This window comes from Gossypium hirsutum, chromosome D07, assembly GCF_007990345.1.
Source record: "Gossypium hirsutum isolate 1008001.06 chromosome D07, Gossypium_hirsutum_v2.1, whole genome shotgun sequence".
Lineage (NCBI taxonomy): Eukaryota > Viridiplantae > Streptophyta > Magnoliopsida > Malvales > Malvaceae > Gossypium > Gossypium hirsutum.
In genome coordinates, this window is record NC_053443.1 from 58,352,405 (window position 1) to 58,377,913 (window position 25,509).

General features: G+C 32.2%; 4 protein-coding genes across 9 annotated transcripts; 2 read left to right on the forward strand and 2 right to left on the reverse strand.

The window, feature by feature from the left end:
- Window positions 1-46: 46 nt before the first annotated feature.
- Window positions 47-3,901, reverse strand: LOC107926524 (probable carboxylesterase 11). Its single transcript, XM_016857402.2, has 2 exons — window positions 2,719-3,901; window positions 47-988 (listed from the first exon to the last, which is right to left on the reverse strand). Exons 1-2 carry the CDS (start codon window positions 3,525-3,527, stop codon window positions 451-453), a joined length of 1,347 nt encoding a protein of 448 aa, XP_016712891.1. The 5' UTR covers window positions 3,528-3,901; the 3' UTR covers window positions 47-450.
- A 2,914-nt stretch (window positions 3,902-6,815) lies between these two features.
- On the reverse strand, window positions 6,816-10,783 carry LOC107926486 (serine/threonine protein phosphatase 2A 59 kDa regulatory subunit B' eta isoform). 4 transcript variants are annotated; one of them, XM_016857342.2, is made up of 4 exons: window positions 10,430-10,783; window positions 10,206-10,354; window positions 7,811-9,258; window positions 6,816-7,487 (listed from the first exon to the last, which is right to left on the reverse strand). In XM_016857342.2, exons 3-4 carry the CDS (start codon window positions 9,008-9,010, stop codon window positions 7,137-7,139), a joined length of 1,551 nt encoding a protein of 516 aa, XP_016712831.1. In that variant the 5' UTR covers window positions 9,011-9,258; window positions 10,206-10,354; window positions 10,430-10,783; the 3' UTR covers window positions 6,816-7,136. The 4 variants fall into 4 exon arrangements, with proteins under 4 accessions (XP_016712831.1, XP_016712830.1, XP_016712833.1 ...); XM_016857341.2 differs by having other exon boundaries at window positions 10,206-10,301; window positions 10,430-10,744; XM_016857344.2 differs by having other exon boundaries at window positions 10,206-10,301; window positions 10,522-10,691.
- Window positions 10,784-16,219: 5,436 nt separating this feature from the next.
- LOC107926487 (glucose-6-phosphate 1-dehydrogenase, cytoplasmic isoform) lies at window positions 16,220-21,122 on the forward strand. 2 transcript variants are annotated; one of them, XM_016857345.2, is made up of 16 exons: window positions 16,220-16,376; window positions 16,830-17,025; window positions 17,117-17,202; window positions 17,283-17,343; window positions 17,433-17,619; window positions 17,748-17,905; window positions 17,989-18,057; window positions 18,239-18,297; window positions 18,441-18,477; window positions 19,197-19,268; window positions 19,342-19,489; window positions 19,663-19,758; window positions 19,908-19,978; window positions 20,388-20,503; window positions 20,598-20,643; window positions 20,726-21,122. In XM_016857345.2, the coding sequence occupies exons 2-16, from the start codon at window positions 16,855-16,857 to the stop codon at window positions 20,891-20,893; spliced, it is 1,545 nt and encodes a 514-aa protein (XP_016712834.2). In that variant the 5' UTR covers window positions 16,220-16,376; window positions 16,830-16,854; the 3' UTR covers window positions 20,894-21,122. The 2 variants fall into 2 exon arrangements, with proteins under 2 accessions (XP_016712834.2, XP_016712835.2); XM_016857346.2 differs by lacking the exon at window positions 16,220-16,376 and adding an exon at window positions 16,602-16,630.
- Window positions 21,123-21,648: 526 nt separating this feature from the next.
- Window positions 21,649-24,327, forward strand: LOC107926558 (F-box protein SKIP14). Of its 2 annotated transcripts, XM_016857441.2 has the most exons (3): window positions 21,649-22,091; window positions 22,186-23,120; window positions 23,234-24,327. In XM_016857441.2, exons 2-3 carry the CDS (start codon window positions 22,290-22,292, stop codon window positions 23,756-23,758), a joined length of 1,356 nt encoding a protein of 451 aa, XP_016712930.1. In that variant the 5' UTR covers window positions 21,649-22,091; window positions 22,186-22,289; the 3' UTR covers window positions 23,759-24,327. The 2 variants fall into 2 exon arrangements, with proteins under 2 accessions (XP_016712930.1, XP_016712931.1); XM_016857442.2 differs by having other exon boundaries at window positions 21,701-23,120.
- The last annotated feature ends 1,182 nt before the right edge of the window (window positions 24,328-25,509 follow it).

Consider the following 25,509-nt stretch of genomic DNA (forward strand, 5'->3'; position numbering starts at 1 on the left):
TACATAAGATTTACATGCCACAAAAATGATGGTTGCCATTGCTATATTGCAAATAATAATGTGTTCCATTGAATAAATCAAAAACTCTATTGGCTAGAAATAGTACATTATAATTCACAGGGTAAAAATAAAAATAAAAAGAATGTTATTGACAACATCTCAATGTGGTGTGCAGCACTCAAAAGCAAGTAATATCAACTCAACTGAGTCAACTCACTAATCTACAATCAGAAAAAAAATTATTCTATCTTACAAAAAAAAGAAGAGAATAGGGCATAGGATAAACCTGGAAACCGAGGTGCAAACCTGAAGTTCGGATTAGCACGAAAGAACAAATACAATACACTGTCCGAATCCTCTGTTGGCATCCTTGTAATTGTTCTCTTTTTCAAACCGAAAAGTGGATGAGGCATTGTCCTAATCCTTTTTCCCGCATTTGAAACCTCCCACTTAATAAGAGAACTCATGACCTCGCATTGAAATGTATTTCTTAACCCAGATGGCAATGTCCTCAGCACAAGCCTGAGCTTGAGGAGTCTTTAAAAGCATGTCAAGGGTTGCAAATTCATGAACTGCATCTTTATACTCGAGAACAGGTGCGTCAACGTTTACTTTCCTAAGTGTCTCTGAGTAAGCAATTGCTCGGTCTCTCATCCAGTCATGTTCTGCTACGACGGTCAGTGTTGGTGGCATGAATCTAAGAGGAGGTCCCCTGTCTGAAATAAGTGGATTGGCGGCTGGATGGTCAAGGCTGAACTCTTCCTTCGGAAGAAAGAGTTTCCATGCAAGTAGGCACATTGCCTTGTCATAGAAGTAAGAGTTTGCCAACTTTATTTCCGATTGTGTCGGGACATTTCCAATGAAGAATGGGTACATTAGGACCTGTGCTACAACCTTGACAGGATCCAATCGCTTGCCTGCCTCGACAGCCTTGCGAGCCACATAATCCACAATGTTCGCTCCACAACTCACCCCAAGTAGAACACATCTGTTTAAACGATATATCAAAATTAAACATTAGGCGAAACAGCAATACAAAAATTTAAGGAATCAATATATTAGATAAAAAGTTCTAAGAACCAGCAATTTCACAGCTTTAACAATTAACACGATTTGCCAACATTATCTCATCTCTCTCTCTCTCTATATATATATATGTGTCGGGTGTGAGATCAAACTTGGGCTCATTCAGATAGATTCTTTCCTACCAGAATTCTATCTCACTCAAAAGTGTGGTTTCCAGGTTGATTCGGTATCTTTTGCATGCTTTTGTTCCCCGTGAAAACTATATACTCAACAAATACCAGAGATTACAATCGAGACGTTTGTTTACCAGACTTAAGAAGCATAAATGAACATGATACAATCAATTGTCAACCAGACATTAAGCAATAACTCAAACTCTAGCTATACATACTGTCTCAATAGCCTTTGATCATAACATGTGAACGTAAGATGCTACGTGATACAATGGAAATAAGAAAATTAGGGCATAAGTTGCTTAAAAACAAGAATTAAAAATCATGTTCAAGCAAGCCCCGTCCACAATCCGAGAATTCTCAGGACAAAATCTAATGGTATTCTTAAAAGTATATATTCTCTTTCTAAGGCTTCTGTTAAACCAGTCAAATCAAAATACACAAGAACATAAGCCTAGGGTACATCAAAACAACTTTTTTATCCTCAAAATAGTAAAGAAAAGGATGAATGCATACTTTTTTACCATCTAAGATGTCAATAAAGGACCCCTATGCCACAAACATAAATTAAAACTATAAATAGGTACACAAGCTAGAATCAAGGACAACCATGAACAAAATGTATATATATCTGAAGGACATCCTAGCTTAGACAATCAAATCGAAACACAAATGAAAGGAAGAGAAATGATTTACTTTTTTAATTTCAATGTTGAGATCACAATTTGAGATTACAGAAAACATAAATGAAATCAAGAGGTGGTCATGGTGCACAAAAGACAAAGACAAAGCCACAAAAACTTTCCTGGAAATTTCGGGTTTGGAGATTGAATAATATAGTTTCTAAAAGTTCGTCATACACAGAACGACAGCTTACTGCAAAGAGCAATCAGATGAGAGCACAACCACAAGATATCCGAACCATATTTACTATCCATTAAAACCTCATTCAAAAGTATCCATTCAACCTATATCTATCTAATCAAATCATACAAATTCAAGTTTACAAGTAGCATTTCCCTAATTGAAATGCACTTCCTAACTCCAAACCATCTCAACTAAATAAAATGCATATAAAATCTACCGATCATCGAATCAAGCATAAAAATTACCTACATTGCATCTACTAAAACCGAACGAATTTAAGCTTAAAAACTCAAATTTCCCTAATTGAAATGCACTTCCTAACTCCGAACCATCTCAACTAAATAAAATGCATATAAAATCTACCGATCATTGAATTAAGCATAAAAATTACTTACATTGCATCTACTAAAACCGAACAAATCTAAGCTTAAAAACTCAAATTTCCCAGATCAAATTATCCTTTCTAGCTACTCTCCTTAACAAAACCAACAAAAACCAATGCATAGCAATTACAGCAGATCTAAAAAACACACACAAAATCAAAGATTGTAGCATTCCATTCATGCCTGGGATCGAATTACAGTTAAATAATTCCAACACTTTTAACCTAATAAATGCAAACAAGATCCAAACTTTATATAGGAATAACAACCTTGATGGATCTCCATGAGCAGCCAACCATGGCTCAACTACTGAAGCCCCGAAAGTATCCACAATATGTCTCTGAACTTCAGCCTTGGTGAACTCTGATCCAACCCCACGCGCTCCACTCCCCATCGACTTACTACACTCTGATAAATTTGCTTGCTTTGCTAACCAGTTCAACACCTTCAATCCATCCTCAAACGCTGCCGGATACTTATTCTCCGGTGCCAGCCTGTAACCGACGGCGATGACTATAACATCACACAATTTCGCTATCCTTCGACAAAAGTAATCGTTAGCAACCGACTCATTACTCCCACTCACCCAACCACCTCCATGAAACTGTAACATTATCGGTAATTTTCGACAATTTTGAGGTGATGGTGAATAACCTCGATAAACATTGTTGTCAGATCTTAAATTTAAACCCTCTAAACTGCTTCTTCTCGGATCGTTTCTCGGAGCTCCGACATTCGACGGGGCATAACTACTCCGGCGGTGATTATGGGAATTTGGGTCATCATTTCCGGACGATCTGAGATTGGGTTTCAAATCGGGCTGTTCTGGAGGAGAAAGGGACGAATCCGGGAGGAAGATCCGAATAGAAAGAGCAGTGAATGGATCGATGTGGATGTCTTTAGTAGCGACACCATCGGTGAACGAAGGATTGGAAGCGGAAACGGATTCTTCGGGTCGGGTAGTAACACCATATGGATTGGATGATTCGTCAATAGCGTTTTGGATCAGGTTCTGCAACCGATGCTTCAAGAGGAACTTGAAGAACACACTGTATAATTTCAAAGCTACGCTTGGCATTTCCTTTGAAAATTTTATTTTCTTACAAAAAAATAAAAGAAAATCCCTTTTTAATGACGTTCTTGCTCAAAAACAAATCTGGGTTTCTTTTTTTATTTTCTGGGATTTTCTTTATGGGTTTGCAAAAACCAGAAATAAAAGATGAAGCCCCCCCTTTTTTTCTTTTTTTGTTTCTTTGTTTTAAATAATTTGTATTGTTTTTTTGGGGGATTAAGGTTAAGGTAAAATCATGGTTTTAGGGGAAAGGAGAGTTGAAATTGAACTGGTTAATTAGGATTGAAATTTCACATGAAATTAGGGTTTTTAAAACCTGGAGAGTTCTATTGAAACAAGAAACTGCATGGTTGGATGATGACATCTTACATTTACATTCAACAACTATTCCAATTTTTATTTAAATGCTCTATTAGTTTAAATTTTTGGATATTTTTGGATCGGTCTCGATAGACACGGTAAGCTGCAGTGTGATGCGTTTACTATTATTATTATTTTATGCTAATTGTAGATAAATTTCACCTTTTATTATTAATTTATTTTTATTTTAAATATGAAATTAAATTTTAATACAAATTTTAGTTTAACAAAATGATTTATACCATTATTAAATTAATTTTATATTTATTCAAAATGTTGAAAATATCAAAGTTGATATTTTGATATACAAATCTACTCGGGTTTGTAATAATTTATTTTTTTTGTTTATTTGGCGTAAATTTAACTTTAATAAATATACTTCATAGAGTTCAACACCTATAAGTGTCGAGTTTTATAGAATTGAACAATTTACTATAAACCTAACATTAATAAATGTATTGAACAGACTTCAACACTCATTAGTGTCGAGTTTATCTAGAAATTAAACATTAATTGTTCAACTCAACTAGCCATAATTAATTAGAGGCATCGACTTCATACAAAATGTTTTATTATCATGCTTATAAATATCCCCTCTCTCATTTTGTTTGTTCACCTAAGTTAAAGTTGGCTGAAACACATTTTATTCCATTGTGACTACTATTTCTAGATAATTTAGGGTGAGTTTGGATGAGCGGTGTGTTTACCTGCAGTTAGTATAAAAATAGCAGTAGCGGTGAGATTAGATACTTTAGCAACACTGTAGCGTGAGACAAAAAGTAAGCTAAATGCACCGCACCGCATCATACCAAATTGCCCCTCCAAAACCACTAGTAGAAAGGTGAAGACGATGTATTATTACTTTTCACTTCGCCCACAGTAAAATGACAATCACATACATTCCAATCCAAGGAGCCATTATCGTCGGTTGACTTTGATCTCTTTGTTGGGGGTATTTGGAAGCGCTAGAATGCATTCATTTTTAGTTCTGCTCAAGTGAGTTTGAAATCGGTTCTTGCACAAACTATAGTTTACCCCTTCCCCCTCAAAAAAATGGAAATTTATGCTTCGGATCCATTGAAATTTTATATGCTAATACATGGTAAAAAAATATTTTAGCCTCGAAAATAATTTTTTATTTAATCTTTCTTAAGATGTGAAATTATAAATTAATATAATAGTAAAATCATATTTTGACTCTCCCCTGACGCAAAAACTCTTAATATCGTGTAAGGTCACTGGTTACCACTTAAGATTGGGTGGATAAAATTATATACGGATGGTAGTTAAGAGTCTGGGGTGTATGTAATATGCTATGCGAAAGGAAGGTAGCTAATAGGTTTTGTAGATCTGTTGGGGTTAGTAAAAATTAAATTAAATTAAATTGCACTGATAATCACCAAACTATTAGAAGAATTTTTTGGTTACTTAACCATGAAAAGTTACAAAATAGTAATCTAGCTATTTAACTTTTTTCTTTTTGGTCACTAACTATTAAATGGATTACGAAAAGATAACATGATAACTTTTAAAATTGACATCATAATAAATTTAACTCTCAATGTTTTGTGTCAATTTAATCTTAATTCTTTTAAAAAAATTAACTCTTAATGTTTACACATTACTTAGTTTTATCCCTTTTTTAACATAAAATATAATTCAATACACGGCGAGTAAATTAGAAATAAAAACAAAAATATTGTTAATTTTTTTTGTTTATTATTAAATTAGATAATTCCCAAGTACATTGCTTTCCTTATATTTTAAATGGCTAAGAACTTGATATCTCTCAATAAAAATTAACTCATTTTTTTAGATTGAGCTAGCTATCATTAATGAAGCAAATCAAAGTTTTTTTATTTGACGCGTTTCGATTTGACATTGGGTTGAATTAACAAAGTGGGTGCTTTTTCGTTTTTAAGGAATTGAATTGGCCGCAAGATTTGGCTCATTTTGTTTCTTGTTGTTCTTCATTTTTCAATTGAGTCAAACGATTCAAATACGAATTTTATGAAATCAATGAAGTGTAAACCGACTAAGACTGAGTCATCTCAGCCATTAGTGTTCTACCTAATGATGGAGAATCAGAGTATCAAAAGAAAAAAAATGGGAAAAGGTAAAAATTATTATGTTGAGTTTTTGGATGTTTTTATTTTTGGTATACTTTTGATCAAATTTAGCTGTTAGATCGTTTTTTTAGCTTTTTTAGTGAAAGGATCACAAAGAAAAATAAAACTACAAAAAAGACCAAATTACAAAATGTGCAAACATTCAGAGTTAATTTTTTAAAATCAAAATTAAATTAACATAATATATGAATATTTGAGAATTACAGCTATTATGTCAATTTAAAAAACTGACAGATTATCTTTCTATTAACCATTTAAGGTAGGTAATAAAAAAATCGAATAGTCAAGTATTTTTTTTATGATAGAGTGATAATAATAATAATAACCTTTAGAAAGATTAGTGTTGAATGTGACAATCGTTCTGCTATGGAAGGTAATGCATCATCCAATCCCTTTGCTTTAATTAGAAGCATATGTGACCTTTGTAAGCAATAGATATTGGACTGTGGTTTTCAACATTTATCAAAAAGGTTAGTATTTGAGAAGTCCCTGTATTATATAGGACTGAATCAAACCATAACTAAATAAATTAATTCAATCCCTACACCATTAAAAAAGTCCAAATTGTAACATAATTAACACTTGAACAATAAATGATATTTTTCAAACATTAAACATTAACTCTATTTCAATATTACCTTATATGATTCCTTTCAATAGTTCAATAACTAAATTGATCTATTTAATAATGAAGGGACTAATTTAATATGTCCCTATAATAAAATGACTTCTCATGCACATCCACATTTATCAAGGAGTTAATGCCATTAAGTAAATCTAAATATAAATAAAAGAATAGAAGATATATGTGGAATTCATGCTTTTTCCTTGCCACCCTTAAAAGGATTATCAGTGAAAAATATGTCTAAAACCCAAACCTTTTTTTTTTGGTCCCTATCCATTGTATTATATACATTATATGAATATATGAGCAAAATAGGCCTAAATTGTAGCAAATCTTAAATGAACCCTGTGATAGCAAAATCTAGGAAACCAAATATTCAGAAGGTGAAACAACTGGATACAATGATAAAACTCAGCTTTAATACCAAACCTTATGGTTTGCAAATCGATCTCGTAAACCTACCATTGCCAACAACAATGGTAACCTCGTGTCCTAGCCAGATCACTTGCGAGTAGTTACTTTCGGGGAAACAAGCACTGGTTGATTACTGGCAGCTTTCATTGCTGCAATCTCTTCTAACCGTTTCCATGTGGCTTCCCGTTTTGATTTAGCCTCATTGTCTCGTGCTTCTTCTTCCTGAAACATATGCAAGCACTCCTCAAAGAGCTCGGGGTCATTGTCAGAGAAAATCTTTTGGACGTTTAGCGTCAAGCTCTGCACTGCAGGATTCCAGTGGCTTCTTGCATTCCTTTCCAAGGAAGGAAAGATAATCGGAAGTATAACATTACGGTTCTGCTTTATTAGGGTTTCGATATGATGATTGTTCCATAAGAACAATGCCCTCTCGGCCACCTACAGAGTAATCAAGCTTTTCAAACAGATCAAAAGGGAAAGACTGCAACAAAATTAACATCATCCTCAAACACCGAAAATGCTATTTTGGGAACATAAATATAAGCACGTATGTTTAATACTGCAACAATCAGGCACAGATCATATGTATTCACGTCACCACCTTAAGCCACCTCAGGTTGCACTTTTAAGCACTAAACCATTAAAGCTTACTTTCTCCTATTAAATTTGATTTACTTATTCAGTTATATTCTCTTAAGGGACTTTTTATAAAGAAAAATAAAGAATCAAACAGTGCAAGCAGTAAGCTGATGAAATCTTACCTGAAAATGCGAACTACTTAAGCAGCGGCCAATCTGACGGAATAAGGGTACCATACAACGTTGAAACTCCACAGGTTGTGTTGCTTCCAAAACTTCCTCGAGTTCACCCAAGAACATAACTTCTTTTGAGCTATTGGTAACAGGCCAGTACTTCAGCAAGCCCCGTATAATAGCGTCAGCAAGCTTGCAGTCTTTCTCGACAAATTGAGTAATGCAGTAAGATAATTGCTGGTGGTACGCAGGTATGCACTTCGGTTTGTGAAGTGGTATCAGTACACGAACAAGAAAGAGCTTATGTTCCTCCTTCAGTGGTAAAGCAAACCCATTGATTATACTTCCCAGTATTTCTAATAGCTCAGCTATTCCATTGTGTTTTCCGGTTTCAAAAATAAAACGGTAAAAGATGTTGTTGATTGCTTTCCGGATGAATGGTCGATGGACCATGAACTTCCCATAAATTCGGTGCAGAAGAGTTTTCAAAGAGTCCCTTTCTCTGGGGTCCTCGGAATCAAAAAGATCTAGTAACTTTAGAATGAAAGTGTGATCTATATACCGCTTGGCCAGTTTTGCATCTGTCTCGGGTGACACCACAAACCTCAAGAATAACTCATAGACAACTTGCAAATGAGACCATGCAGGGTCAACCGATGGCTCCTCGTCTTCCACATCAAATGCTTCTAAAACCTTGTTCTCACGTGGAGGTGAAGTCAGTGGTCTAAACAAATTCGGAGACACCATCTTTACGAATTCCTGCATAACAATCTCTGAGAATTTCCCATTAGCAGATGAAACATAATCTACAAGCTCTAGCAAAGTTTGTCGCTTGATATCCTTTTCTTTGAGGTTTTTTGTTGGGTCACTGAAGTCAAACACGACACGACACAGGTTCAGCTTTCGGATAAACAAGTTCTGCTTCTCGGAATTCGGAATATCTTTAAAACTAGGCAATGTCACAAATGAAGAGGCAAATACATCTCCATTCAGCTTTGTATTCACCACTTGAGAAACCTTATTCCCTTGATTCAGCCCTAAATTTGGTGTAGAACTAACACCAGAAGAGGCTGGACCACCAGAATTTGCATTATTTCTAGAACTGGTATAAGCATTTGAAGAAGAGGCAGAGGTTCCACCTCCCTCACGATTGTCACTTGACTTAGATTGTTTCCGCGGGAGCCTATTAAATATTTGTTTGATCATCATAACATAAAACTAATTAATCTCTTCTCGTGCACTAAACAACTTGATAAGAAAAGAAAACCCTTCCAAGCAAATGCACCATCAAAAGGCTCACAAAGGAAAACATCAGCACCATAAACTGTTGGACTCATAAACAGAAAACCACTGATAAATGAGCAACTCGATCCTCCCTACCATGAGTTATGTCCAACAAAGAAAATCCCTTGTTTGCTTGAACGGCAACATCAACCAACTTCATACGTTGAAAATATCTAAAACATAAAACCAGTCCAAGCCAGAGTTATCAATCAACTGTAACAAAAGCCCCTATTCGTACAGCTAATCTGATTTATATTCATCATCCTTTTTCCAGGTCAGTGGCAAAGCATGCGTTATATATACGTGTGTGTGTGTGTTGAAAATATCTAAAACACACAAATACAGCCCAAGAGTATACCAAATATAGATATGTGTGTGTGTGTTGAAAATATCTAACACACACAAAACCAACCCAGTCTAGAGTACATCGGAATATAATAAAAGCCCCAATTAGTATAACTACTAATCTCATTTAAGTTCACCTTCTTTTCTCTGCTTTAGGGGCAAAGCATGCAGCATATTATATATATATGCATATGTATATTATCTCTGTGTGTTGAAAATATCTAACACACACAAAACCAGGCAAATCTAGAGTACATCCAACTATAACAAAAGCCCCAATTAATATAACTACTAAACTCATTTAAGTTCATCTTCTTTTCTCCACTTTAGGGGCAAAGCGTGCAGCATTATATATATATGTATGTATGTATGTATGTATGTATGTATGTATATTATCTGTGTGTGTGTTGAAAATATGTAACACACACAAAATCAGGCCAATCTAGAGTACATCCAACTATAACAAAAGCCCCAATTAGTGTAACTACTAATCTCATTTAAGTTCATCTTCTTTTCTCCACTTTAGGGGAAAAGCATACCTAATAGTCATCATCCAATCTAGACTACATCAATCAACTAACAAAAGCCCTAATTAATATAGCTAATCTCATTTAACTTCATCTTCTTTTCTTCACTTTAATGGCAAGTCATAAACTAACCCATATACCTAAAGAAAAAAACCCAATTGTCTTCATCCAACCATGAAATTCAGTCCCAAAAGCTTTAATTTTGTTGCTAAATTACATTTAAAATGAAAGGGACAAAGGATATTTACCTGTTTTGTACCTCCTTTGACTCTAATTCTCATCAGCGCCCACAAATTAACAAAAGCATTCAGCTAGATCAAAAGGTAACAAGATCTGGGTTTGATCTTAAAAACCCAACCACCATTTTCCACCAAAAGAAAGATATGCCAAAACAAAACTTTAACCATCATTATTAATAAAGAAAAAAGGAAAAAAAAATTAAAATTAGAATTAGAATGAATCCTATACTTACAAAAGAGATTGCTGAGCTAACCCTTTCTTGTATATATTTTAGAATCTAAAAGATAAAAAATAATAATGGATTTAGAGAAAAAAAAAACCCACCATCAATCAATCAAAGCTTTGGGTTGTTGCTGTTGTTGATGATGTTTTGTTTTTTAAGGTAAATAATTGTCTAATTAATTATTGTCTAATTAATCATTTAAAAGAAAAAAGAAAAAAAGATTTTATCTTTTCTAAAACTTTCTCAGCAAAAATTTGAAATTTACATCCCCAAAGCTCACATTTTTTCGCTTTTGATTTTCTAACAGATGAACATGAAATCCAAATGACGAAATTACCCTTCCCAAAAGCCTACCTTTATTTCCTTTCGAATAGGATGGAAAGGTTAAAACTGGGAAAAGGAGACCAGTTTATCGAGGTATTGGTTTTCACGCACAACCCAACCGCGACTAGGATACTTGCCGGAGAAAAAGATTGAGAAAATTGGTTAAAGTACGGTGAAGGTCCTTGTACTTTTACCCCTTTACTTTAAAAATGAGTAAATTAGTCCCTTAGATCAAATAATAAACTTATTCTTTTGTTAAAGTTTCATCCATTTTTACTCGTAAAAATTGATCCTTGTACATCAGTATGAGGTTTGTGTACCTGTTTTATTATTTCATCAACCATTTCAATTTTTAACAATAAAAATAGATAAAATATTTAACAAAAATATCAATTTGCTCTTTAATCTAACATATAATAATTGATTTTTTATTTTTTAGTAAATGAGACAATACAATTTAACTCTTAGTACAAGAGTTTTCATAGTACTCAGAGAACTACAAATTAGATTTGATTTTATTAATTTTTTTTATATATTATTAATTTTGGTACTTAAATTTATTAAGTTCAGTTAAATTAAATTAGAATGTATATTTTTTATTAGCCTAAAAATGAAAATACATTTACTTTAATATTAAAATTAAGTTAAGGATGTATTGAATTACAAAAATAATTTAAGGACTTAAAAAAAATTGTAGTAATTTAAGGTTTATTTTAAAAAAAATTATTAGTTCATTCAATGAATAAGACGATACAGTTCGAGGGGAAAAATAACAAACACCCGTTGTACGAGCTGAAGGGTAAGTTTCATCAACATAATAAAAGCTTCAGCTTCAAAATCAATACAACATTATATCACATTGTCAATTGACTCTATCGCGACTCTAACACAACATATGAGGGATGATTGCAAGTACTTAATACAATTATAATAATTTAAAAATCTAAATATTTTGTTTGCTAGCCACTCACACTTAATTCCGAATAACATAACTAGTTTCGTCTACGTACATACTTAAATGATCATGGTTTTTTCTTTTTTTACAACTCAACACACTGGTACCAAATTACGTGTTATTCTTGATGCTCAATCCATGGTGTTTTATTCATTCTTTTCTGCAACGATTTAAGAATAAGATTAGCGGTTGAATCAATTAGACCATCGATTCTTAATTTGATAGTTGATTTAATAATAGTTAATTAATAAATTAAAAATTCATAAAAGAATTTTAAAAATTAAAAAATTCATAAAAACCAGTTTGACCGTATGTTTTTTCCAAACTTCTTTTTGTTTTTTTATCGATTTTGAATGATTTACTCAAAAGCGAATTCAATTCGTATAGGTAAACTGATATTCCTACCAATTCTTAGATTTGATGCAGTACAAACATGGATGATGTAGCTGAAGCTGGGGTTAGACTAGGATGTCTTATAAGGCCAAAACTATACTTGGTATATAGCTACGCAAAGCTCAACTAAAAGCATGTGAACAATATAATGAATTAGATTTATTTATTGATGTCCTTTGAAATTTTGGAATAATAACATATATATATATATACATTTTTCTATACCAACAATGATTTTGTTAGGGGATCGATTCTTTCGGGAAAAATCTTCAAAATGTTTCCCTAACAATCTAAGGTATTGTCTATTGGGAAAATTTTTGTCTCCTATACTTTGCTAAGAGCCAATATGCCATGAATGATTGCCTTGAAAACTTAGTTCACAGAACTGAGGACTCTTTGACTGTATTTGGATGTATAACCAGCTACCAAGAGATAATGTGAGCGACTTGCTCTTGGTGAGGTTCAAAACCCTGACTTTACTATTTAAGTAACTTATTGAAGGTGCCAAATCAACTAACACAACCAACCCAAATCCCAACAATTTTCATGAATTTCATCTATTAATTTAATAAATACAATTTTCCGTTTTGATTAACTCATGTGGTAAAAGCAACTATTCACTCTCAATAGATGTAAGTGTTAAAAGTTGCAATCAAAGGAAATTTGAATAGGGCGATTGAATTTAGTAGATACCCATCTTTGGTTAGGTTAAAATGTGTTGTTAGTAACTGTATTGGTATAAAATTTGAGATTTGGTCCTTATACTTAAAAAATTAAAAATATTATTTTCTTGAATTTTTAATTTTAAAATACTGGTTTAATCATCATTATCGTTGGTAACTTCAATAAAAAATTATCAATTTAACATGTTTAGTTTTTTATCAATCATATGCCACCTCATATGATGATAACTTAATCAAAATTTTAAATCGACAAAATTTGATATAAAATACGTACGATTTTAATAACTAGACTAAGGATTTTAAATAAATAAAAAGGAATTAATTTTTCATTTTTTAAATACATGAACTAAATCTTAAATTTTCTAAAAAAAAAGAAGTTAATTGATGGGCAAGAAATAACCAATTACTATGGTAAACTATATTTATCAAACACAAATAACAATGATTGATGAAATAGTTAACACCTGATTCAAAACGCACATTATATTTCTAAGAGAGAATGTAAATTCGAATTTTAAAAATGACATTATTAAAAAGAATAATCATGAATTCCGAACATAGACAATATAAAACATATCTAGAGAATACTAAAAAAATTCTTTTACCTAGGTTATCACCTTAATCTAAAAGGCACTAATGATTCACCAAATTCAACCCACTTTTAGGGTTCTAGAATGTTGATTCTTCCTTTATTAGAAGTATAATGGTAGTTGATTTCTTATTTTGTCAATTGTCTCCTTTCTTTTCTTAAGAACGTGGAAGTCAATATTTGAAAAGGAATGAAACTAGATTATTTATATATTTATATAAATTTCAATAAATTTATAGCATAGGTTATATAAATAGTTTATATTATTACTTTCTACCATATTACATATATTTTAGTGAATTATAAGAGTGGGGCAAAATCCTAAGACTATATCTGACACGATGTACATCCTAATTATCATATCAACGCAGCCAATACTTTCTTTTATAGAAATGAAAGGCAATATTGAGTCAAATCTAGAATGGCATCACCCTTGCCTACTGGTGGGCCTCATTATTTTGACTAATACTTTGTATTTTGCTAAAATCTTGACCATTTTGCCTCGTTTTCTCCACACACCACCACCAAAAAGAAAATAGTAAATTACCTTCAAGGATATTGAATTATTAACATATTTATATTTTAGTTATTCAACTTAAAAAAAAGTTACAAAATGATTATTAAATTATTTGAAAGTTTCATTTAAGTCACTAGATTGTTCAAAAGATTTTTATTTAAATTGCTAAGTTGTTAAGTTTTTTTTTTAAGTTTGGCTAGCGAGCTTTTAGTGATGATTTGATGATCGATGTAATGGAGTAGTACCCATCAACCAGTAAAGAACATACCTTAGATTTAAGTTGATCTAATAGTCAATGTTGGAGATTAGAGAATAAAGTTGTTAGGATTTTGGTTCCTAGATTCGTGACATTCAAAGTTGTTTCATAAAAAAAAACCTAAATTGTAGAAGAGAAAAGGAATGAGAGCTTTTGATTGGTGTAGGCAGTGTGAATAGAGAATACCATACAACAACGACTTTAACAATTTAGGGACTTAAATGAAAATTTAAACTAATTTAGTGATTATTTTGTAATATTTTTAAGTTGAGTGGCCAAAACATAAAATTACTAATAATTTAGTGACTCTGGATGTAGTTTACCCAAAATAAAAAGAAAAAAAAAACATTAGAAAAAGTACTACCGAATCTTTGATTTTTATTAGCACTCAATTTTGAACGGAATATAAATAAATATGTTTAATAGACGTAAAATTGCTATATTTATATTTATGGTATGCTTTTTAAGAGTATAAAAAAATAAAAATATTAAATTTATTTAGTAATTTTTAATGGTTTGTTCTCACTAAAGGGTAGGATAATTTTTTTAGGGCCTTTTTGAATCGGGGTTTATCTTTCGTGCGAAGTATTTAATTTCACTGTCATCACTACTTTTACACTAATCGTAGGTAAATACACCACCAACCCTTAATTATTTTGAATATTATTTTAATAGAAATTTATTTTTTTAATTTTTAATTTAAATTTATACTAATAATACATATGTAATAATTGCATTTTTTTTCTTATATTAATATACTAAATAACTACATTTGACATTTTAACTTCTAATTTAGTTGTACTTATATATACTTATTTTAAATAGGATAAACTATAAAAATAGTCAATTTTGTTTGTCTCAGATTATATTTTAGTCACTTATGTTTGAAATATTACGTTTTAGTCACTTATGTTATTGTTTTATTACGAAGTGGTCACTCTATCGTTAAATTCCGTTACCTCCTTAACGGTAGTCCTACGTGGCAGTCCAAATGAGTTTTAAATGACAACTTGAATGTCCAGTTGCTGTGATGAAAATAAGTTTTTAATTAAATAAATTTAATTTGAACTGCCACGTAGGACATCCAAGTTGGCATTTAAAATCCATTTGGATTGCCACATCGGACCGTTGTTAAGGAGGTGACGGAGTTTAATGGTTTTGTAACAAAACGATAATGTAAATGACTAAAACGTAACATTTCAAATATAAATGAATAAAATATAATCTGAAATAAACAAAAGTGACTATTTTTATAGTTTGCCACTTTTAAATATTTTATATAATGTTCTTTAACATACAAAAATAATAATGAAAATAATAAAATGAAGAAATCATTTACAATATTTTAAAATTAAAAATTCATTGTGAACCCCATACTAATTCATAAAAACATTTTTTTATTGCCATTATTACGTGGCATTGTAGTATTTGTGGAAGGACAGGTTCATATTAATTAATAGTGTGAACTATCTGTACTGTAGCTTTACCCAACCTTCTTTGGCCTATATCTATAATTATTGTTGACAAAATGTGCTCAACTACCCACTGCCCATCCAATCCAACCTTCTTGATCATATGCTTTGGATTTTCTTTATAATTTTATATTTAAAAATATAAAATATATTACCTTCGAAAAAATATAAAATAATGTTACTTTTATCTTATTTAAATTTGAAATATAAGTAAAAATAATTGACGGTAATTATTTTATTTACTAATAGGGAAAAAAATCACAAGAATTGAGTGAAGTGGTAAATGTCTTTTTTTTTTATTAGTTGTGAGGCTTTGATTATCGCCTTAAGTATAGATCAACTTTAAAATTCATGGCCAGTATTTATTCTCTTAATGATAATTTAGTTTTATATCATAATAATATTAGAAAAGAGAAAGAGGATAAACTAAAGTTTTAACCACTAAGTAAATTTTGACAAAAAAATACCTTAATTTATATGATTTTTAATCAATATTTTCAAAATAAATAAATTAAAAATAATTAACTATATAACAGAAAACAATAGTAACCAAAGTTTGTGGATAATTAACAAAATTACAGAAATATAAGATGAAATAAATAAAAAAGTTTCAACAAAAAACAAAAATATTGTAAAATACGGCGGCTGGTAAGAATTGTGGGCTGATAGTTGGTGCGCAATATAAAAAAACTGCTTAAAACCCAGAAAATTTTGATACCCATTTCTCAAAACTCAACACAAAATCTAACTCTCTCTTCAATTCCCAGGTTTCATTTCTCTCTCAATTGTGCTTTTTAAGGGGTTTTTTTTTAATGATATGGGTCCTTGATCCTTGCACTATAAGGAAAAAGCCTTTTTATTGAGTTTAATTTGATTGATTGTTTCATTTTATTTGAATTCCGATTTGGGTTTTTGGCTTTTTCATGTAAAGTTTGTTTCTTTCTGGGATCCATGTAATATGTTTTTTTTTTTTGGATAAAACTGATGAAAGACAAAGAATATTGATTTCATGTCCTTATCAGTTGAGTAAAAAAATAAATTTTCTGTTAAGCTTTAATTGTTCTTCTAGTTTTGGGTTAATCTAATAATTTGGTTTAGTGTAGGATTTGAAGAATTCTTTGATTAAAGTTGAGCCCAATCTAAAAATTGACTACATATATATAGTTCCTTTCAATTCTGGGATCTTTTTGCTTACAATATTCATTTTTTTTTAAATACAGATCAGATTCAAACAAAGGTTATAAGATGGGATCAGGTAAATGGTGCCTTCAAAAAAGAGATAGTTTTAGGAGTGATTCATTATCAGGCAATGAGAATGTGCCTGAAACTGGTTGTCTCTCAATAATTGTTCTTGGTGCCTCTGGTGATCTTGCCAAGAAGAAGACTTTCCCTGCGCTCTTTAATCTTTATTGTCAGGTTAAGTGTTATTTTCATTGATTTTCTTTATTAGAATCAAAATGGAATTTGATCTTTGTTGAAATGCTGAACATGGATGTTTTGTATGCAGGGATTTTTACCACCAGATGAGGTGCACATATTTGGCTATGCAAGGACTAAGATTTCGGATGATGATTTAAGGAACCGTATTCGTGGGTAAATTCCATCATTTGCTCTACTTGTATGGTTTGTTCGCACTTTGGCCGAAAGAATGTCACTCACGGTTTGTTTTGCAGGTATCTTGTCAATGATAGAAGTGCTTCACCCTCAGAAGACGTGTCAAAGTTCTTACAGCTGGTTAGTACAGGGCTTGGTTATATGTTTACGACACTTAAGTCATATGTTTGGTGGATGGCTTTAATGAACAGTTGCTAATGTGTGTGTAGATTCAATATGTAAGTGGGTCATATGATGGCGCTGAGGGCTTTCAGCTATTAGACAAGGAAATCACAAAGCATGAAATCTCAAAAAGTAGCCAAGAAGGGTCATCTCGGAGACTTTTTTATCTTGCACTTCCACCATCAGTGTATCCATCTGTTTGTAGGATGATCAGGAAATATTGCATGAATAAATGTAGGTATTTATTTCCCGAGAATAATCGTGTTGGAACATATATAATTTAGATAATTTGCTGGGCCTTTGTGAAGGAATAATTTCATATTATATATACTTTCTTCATATTATATGATTTTTTTTTCCAGCTGATCTTGGCGGATGGACTCGGATAGTTGTTGAGAAACCATTTGGTAAAGATTTGGACTCTGCAGAGCAACTAAGTTCTCAAATCGGAGAGTTGTTTGATGAACCACAAATCTACCGTATTGATCACTATTTGGGAAAGGAATTGGTCCAGAACCTGGTAACAAATGTGTAAAACAAGTGATTTTTGTTTCTTGTTTTTTTTAGCAAATTTGCTCATGTCTGGCTGTATGTCACTTGCAGTTGGTACTTCGTTTTGCTAATCGCTTCTTCTTGCCCCTTTGGAATCGCGACAACATTGATAATGTACAGGTGAGGATCCTTCTATTGTGGATGTTACACAAGTTGCTATGAAGAATGTATTGCACTGTTGATTACTTTAGGATATGCCTTAGAGGCTGAGTGTGATAGCCATTTTTGGTCTGATGGGGCTTTGTTAACTTTCAAGTCATAATATATCTTTTATTTTTTTTTCCTCTTTTTCTTCTGTCAGATTGTATTCAGAGAGGATTTTGGAACTGAGGGTCGTGGTGGATATTTTGATGAATACGGGTATGATTCATAGCACTTATTTAAGGTCCTCTTTGTATAGGAAAATTTATGAAGAATCATCCATAGTTCCACGTGACATCGAAGAAGAATACATGTTAAGTATATGCATTCTCAGTTATTTTTCCTTTGTGCTCTTTGTGCAGAATTATCCGTGATATTATCCAAAACCACCTATTACAGGTAACGTGATTACTAACCTCAACCGGATGTCATATGGTTAAGAATGCTGCCTTTGCATCATTTGAAGTGTGCTTAATTGGAATTTTCTTAAGTTAGGAATATCGTTTCTTACAATTTATGCAAGTAAAAGTCCTATGGAGGCCTTTATATTGGGATTCAGATTGCATATTGCCCCCTTTACTCAAAAAATGGGGCAAATTAGTCCTTGCATGTTAGATCAACGAGCAAACTGGTCATTGTTAAAAATTTCATCCATTTCTACTGTTAAAAGTTGGTGTGGTTGAGGTAATAACCAAAACAGCTACACGTGGTATATCACGTGTACCTCATACTAACGTACAAGGACTAGTTTTTAACAATAAAAATGGATAGAATTTTTAACAAAAGGATCAATTTGCTCTTTGGTCTAACGTGCAAGCTACACAAGCAAATAGGGGAAAATGCAATCCAACTCCTAGTACAAGGGCCTCCGTGATACTTTTACCATTTATGTGTGATCTGTGCTTCTATTAATTTAGTTAGGTTATATGCTGCTACTAGTGGCAAAAAAGAAGTTCCTTAGATCACATGCTTGTTTTGTTTTCTGAAGCTATTATGTTTCTTGATACCTTTGCCCAAAAGGAAACCTAAACAAGCAAAAACAAGTTAAAAGGAAGAACATGCTATGTACCAGTCCGTTAGCCAACTTCACTTATTTATTGACTTCATAACAACTGCAGGTTCTTTGTCTTGTTGCTATGGAGAAGCCTGTCTCTCTCAAACCCGAGCACATTCGTGACGAGAAAGTGAAGGTGTGCATCTTTTAGGTTAGGTGAACTAAGCCGGTGCTTTCTTTGCTATATGTTGATTATTATATGAGCCCAGGTTCTTCAATCTGTACTTCCGATTAAAGATGAAGAGGTTGTACTCGGACAATATGAAGGTTACAGGGACGACCCAACAGTTCCCAACCACTCAAACACTCCCACATTTGCTACTGTTATTCTCCGTATACATAATGAAAGATGGGAAGGTATATACATGCATCATTTTGTTTGTTTAGGTGGCTCAGCCCTTGAATTATCTGAATAACTTATTCGGAATTTGATTGTTTCACGTACTTCTTCATTTGGATCGACCAAATAATGAATTTGTATTTGAATTTCTCATTAGATTTTCTATTTTCACTTGTTGGTTTGTTTCCAGGTGTCCCGTTTATTCTAAAGGCAGGGAAAGCATTGAATTCAAGAAAAGCAGAGATACGTGTTCAATTTAAGGATGTTCCTGGTGATATATTTAAATGTATGACAGCATACCTTTAAGATTCTTTGTAACTTTGCTTATATTTTTGCTTGCTTCCGTTTTTGGGTAATGCAATGGACTTGCAACGCGTTTGAAGTGTCCTAACCTTTTAATCAGCCTTTTGCTTAAATTTTATTGCCTTTATTTAGGTCAAAAGCAAGGGAGAAACGAGTTTGTCATACGCCTGCAACCTTCTGAAGCCATGTACATGAAGCTAACCGTGAGTTCACTGATCTTATTGTGTCCATAATTCTACGAGTTTGGATCTTCCTGCTTGTGTTTCATTTATGCTTCGTAATGTGCTGAGTATTTATACTATTTCCGGTCTAATTATCGCTACATATATGTTTGTTTAAGATACATTCAGAAGTAATGATCGTATGTGAGGCTACTCGTTTATGGTGACTTTTGTGCACTGCTGAGCACCAATCTTGAATACTTGATGCCCCTTTTTTGTTTTATCAGATTTTAGAAACATTTATATGAATTTTCTAGATTTTACGGAAATCCATGACTGCGTTCTACAAAAACTGCTCATATAGCTGACATCAAGCAACAAGATCTAGCTTTATTGGTACTAAAATTTACTATATGCTTATGTATTGACTTGCATTTTGTGACTGATGCAGGTGAAGCAGCCCGGTCTCGATATGTCAACAGTGCAAAGTGAACTAGATTTGTCATACAGGCAACGCTATCAAGGTGTTACCATCCCAGAGGCTTATGAACGTCTTATACTCGACACGTATGATCCTATATTTGCTTTTTCTGCTTTCAAATGAATGCAACGATTTTCATCCAAGCTTCACGACTGAAATATTGTTATTGTTGTCGTACAGGATAAGAGGTGATCAGCAGCATTTTGTTCGTCGGGACGAGTTAAAGGTAAGAATCCTTGCGTACTTCCAACAAAGACAAGTTATATACGGGAAATGCAAGCTAACATTGATATTGCTTATATAATCAGGCGGCATGGGAGATTTTTACGCCTCTTCTACACAGAATTGACAACGGTGAAATGAAGCCAATTCCATACCGAACAGGCAGCCGGGGTCCTGCAGAAGCAGATGAGCTCTCGGCTAAAGCCGGTTATGTTCAAACACACGGTTATATTTGGATTCCTCCCACCTTATAGAAACATTATATATATTTATATATATATAGCTTTGCGATATCCTATCACCATTGCCATAGAAAGAAGTTGAGGTTTGTAACAGATACAATAAAATGCTAAGCCTAAGAGCTTTGTAACTTTTCCCTTTAAATCATGTTTGGAACACTTTTATAAAGGGTCTTTCCTTGTTATATTTACAACTTATTCCAATTCGGTAATTATGATACCACTATTCTAATTATTTTACTCACATTTGAGGTTATAAATTATTAAGTTTTATAATTGAGTTGAGATTTTTATTTCCAAGTAAATGAGTTTAATAAATTTGAGGCAAATATACTTACTAAGTGATTCAACTTTTTCTATATACTATTGTTTAAGTCCCTAATTGAGTTGTCATGAGTCAATTGGGCTTCAATTCATTTCAGGAAATTACAAGAATGCCTTTTTTATAATTTCATCCTTTTTCATTCTTTTAAAATTAACTCTCATTATCACCAAAAAAAATCACAAAAAAGGGATCAAATTACACATTATGTAAATGTTTAGGGTTAAAGTTGGCATTATGCCAATTTTAAAAGCTATCAAGTTATCTTTCTGTCATTAATTTAATGGTAGGTGATTAAAAAAGAAAAAATCGAATAGCTAGGTGACTATTTTGTAACTTTTCATAGTTAGGTGACTAAAAAGGAAACTTACCAATAGTTGAGTAACTAGCAGTGGAATATAACCAATCTTTATTATAAAACAATTTATTGATATTAATTAATTAAATTAAATTAAAATTGTGAAAATCAGGACCTAAAATTAAATTAAACTCCACCCGAAGGGGCTAGGTCCCTAATTGGCGAAGAATTTCTTCTCCCTTGTTTCTCTCCTCCTCCTCTTTTCCCTGTTTTAAGCAAACTCTGTTTTCTTTCTCTCTGCGTTGCTCTTTCCTTTATAAAAACTTAAAGCTTTTTTTTTAAATTCTTTTATCTCTCCTCATTCAGATTCTCTCATTATTATAATAATCTTTCAAAAAATATTGTTCCTTTTTTTTTTCCTCTTCTCAAATCCCTTGTTTTTCTTCTGTTTTCTCTTTCCCATTACCTTCAATTTCACCAAATTTGTAAAAAAAAAAAAGAAGAAGAAAGAAAACCCTTTTTTTTTCAGTTAGTTTACCCTCCTTTGATTAGGTTGTTTTTACAAGGGAAAAAAAAACTCTACAGAAAATCAGGTAAATTTATGTTTTTATATCTTGTTTTATCACCTGAAATAATGGGTTTGCCTTATATTTTGATTATACTTTTTATTTTGGTTTGTTGAATCAGGTTGCCTGAGTTTAGGGTTCTTGATAGAGGGTTCTTTTTAATTTTTCTTGGTTTTTATTGGTGATTGAATAATAAAAATAAAATAAAATAAAATAAAAGAGAGAATGGCTTTGAATTGGGATGATTTTGAGAATTCTTGGAGTTTTTGGAGTTGCAGTTGGGATACTGAAATCTCAAGTGGCAACACTGAATCAAAAGGCTTTTATGAAGCTGTTAATGATGATATTATTGACAGATTGCCTGAAGATCCATTTGGTATGGAAATAAGGTCTACTTTTGCTGCAGCAATCACAGGTTGGTTTCAAGATTTTGAGAATGATTTATGGTCAGATTTCTGTATGTTTGGTATGGAAGATTATGCTGAAAAACAAATTGTTGATCAACAACAAATGTTTAAGGGTTTAAATTGGGTTTGTAATGGCACCATGAGTTTAAAACCTGATGAAAGTATCTCTAGTTTTTATGGTGATCAATCATCTTTCTTTAAAGGTGTGAATTGGGTTTGTAATAACCTTGAGATCAACGAAACATCGAACCCGGATTTTAATGGATTTGAGATTGATAATGGTGGGAGTTTTGTAATCAATGATGAAGGTAAAGGATTGAAGGATAGTAAGGAAGTTATTTGCAATGATAATGGAGGAGGTGAACCAAGTGATGCTTTGTTTTTCGCTCTTGGTTATCTCGGTGTTAAGGACCTACTTGCGGTCGAAAGGGTTTGTAGGTCTTTGAGGGATGCTGTTAGAAGTGATGCTCTTTTATGGAGGAACATCCATATTGAACATTCTTTGAGTAGAAGGATTACTAATGATGCCCTTTTGAAATTAACTAATAGGGCTAAAGGCTCTCTTGAATGCTTGAGTTTGGTCGGGTGTGTAAAGATTACCGATCATGGCTTGAAGTGTGTGCTCGAAAGTAATCCCAAGCTTACTAAGGTTAGTCCTTGTACTGCAAGTAACAATAGATTCATTATCTATTTCATAGTTATAATGGTTATGCATTTATCAAATTGTATATATTTATTATTATATATATGGATTTTGTGCAGCTAAGTGTACCAGAATGTACAGGCCTCAGTGTTGAGGGTATTTTATTCAATCTAAAAGCCTTTAAGTCTATCGGGTCACCAGGTATTAAACACTTAAAAATAGGTGGATGTTTCAGTGTAACTGAGGAGCAATTCAAGGAGTTCAAGTTTTTACTCGGTGCGGATAACTCGATACAATTGAGAGAGCAAAAACCACAATTTTTCCGTCAAGGTCAATTGCATTTTACTTGTGATGATGATAGGGTGATTGATATCGAGATTTGTCCTAGATGTGATAAACTGAAATTGGTTTACGATTGCCCCTCGGAGAGTTGTAGAACAACACATCACGCTGCTCAGTTGTGCAGGGCTTGCTTTCTTTGCATTGCGCGGTGTTTCCGTTGTGGGTGTTGTTTTAAGCATTGTGATTATGAGGAAACATTTACTTTAGACTTGCTTTGTTTTAATTGTTTGAAGCATATCTTTGGGAGTGAAGAGAACTCGGATGTGATCGGTACCTCCTATGAACTTTATTTTTACGGCTAATTTAAAAGTTCGATTCCCCTTGTGCTACTGATTGTGGACAAAAATTTTGCACAACTTGAGCTTAGCTGGTCGTTATTGAATACTTGTACAAGTGTCCGGCAACAAAGTTTAACATAATCCATGCATGCCAGTTCTCTTGCATTTCCTATGTTTTTCTTGGTTCATTGAACGAACCGAGATGTTTTGATCTTCTGAAGAACTGAGGTTGGTATTGGATTACATCGAATAAACATCTCTTAAAAGCGGACGGTTTTAATGTTCAGATGAGATAAGACTGAGCGTTGTCAGATAATTTGAGCCTTGTTCATGAGGAGAAGCAATATTGTCAAGTAGAAGAGAGGAGACTGGTCTGGAATTCGGATGGTATGTTCCTTGTTTTTCATTCTATTATGATTTTTCAACTTTATATATATATATTTCATGGACAAATAATACTCAACTGTTCTCTTTTTTCCATTGATTCATATTATATGGGTCTAAATTGTAATGATCCATGAACTAATATGAATTTAGTTGCTTGTTATTGCTGTTCAAATTTTAGATTTTTAAAGAAGCAATTGTTTGGGAGACTCTTTTTTTCAAAGCAAGGTTTCGGGTTCAAGTATTTGTGAGATGGTGAGGAATTTGGTACCTTTAAGGCAGGGTTTCGGGTTCAAGTAATTGTGAGATGGTTAGGAGTTTGGTACTTTTAAGCAAGGGTTCGGGTTTGAGTGTTCTATTTATGCATGTTTAGTGGAGTGGTGAAGGAAGGTTAGGTTCGAGTATTTCTGAGATGGTGGGAGAGTTGTTTTCCATTTGATACTAGTTGCATCCAGGAGTTTAATGATGCTTAAGCAGATCTCGGGTTCAAGTATTTATGAGAGAGTCGAGTAGTGAAGATTAAATTGGATCGGATCTAGCAATTCATAATGACTTTAACTCGAATGGTTGCTAAATTATTGATAAACCTAATTCTAATTTATTGATAAAATCAGATTCTTCAAGGTTGTTGGTATATAATAATTAATTCGTTTTTTAAATGTTTACTAGTATAGTTTGTACTATATTTATATCGTAAAAATTTGAAGGTTAAAATATGCTCTAAATTTTTGTATGTTTTGTATGTTTTGAATGTAGTTTTTTTTACGTTTATTGTTAGAAATGTAATCTAGTTGTTATTATCATTTTTTTTGTTAAAAAATAGTGTTGAAATATTGTAGATTAAAAAAAAACACTCATTTGAATTTATTATGATAAAATAATTTTTTTTGTTAGAATAGTGCTCTTAAGAAAAAATGATGTCACTACTGAAATAGTTAATAATATTAACTATTTAGATTAACTAATTATATTATAAAAATAAAGAAAAATAAAATATGTGGATTAGATTTAAAGTTTCAGCATAGCATATAGGCTAAACTAAAATTTGACTTCTAATAATGTAAAAAAGAACAAAGAAAAAATTGAATCCAAAAAATTTAATTGAAAAGTTAATGATATTAATTAAGATTTTTAAGGCATTTAAATTATATAATTACATAATATTTTAATCGAAGACTAACTAATAGCATTATAAAATGATAGGTACTTAATTTTGTTAGAAATTAAAGTATAAAAAACTATATATCAACTATAGTCATAATAGATAGACCAAAAGTAAAATTTAATCATTTTCTTATAATGTAAAAAAAAAAAAAACAAGCTTAGGACCTTCCTTTTATAAATAGGTATATTAGATATTAGATATTTGTATTAGAAATATGTTTTATTAT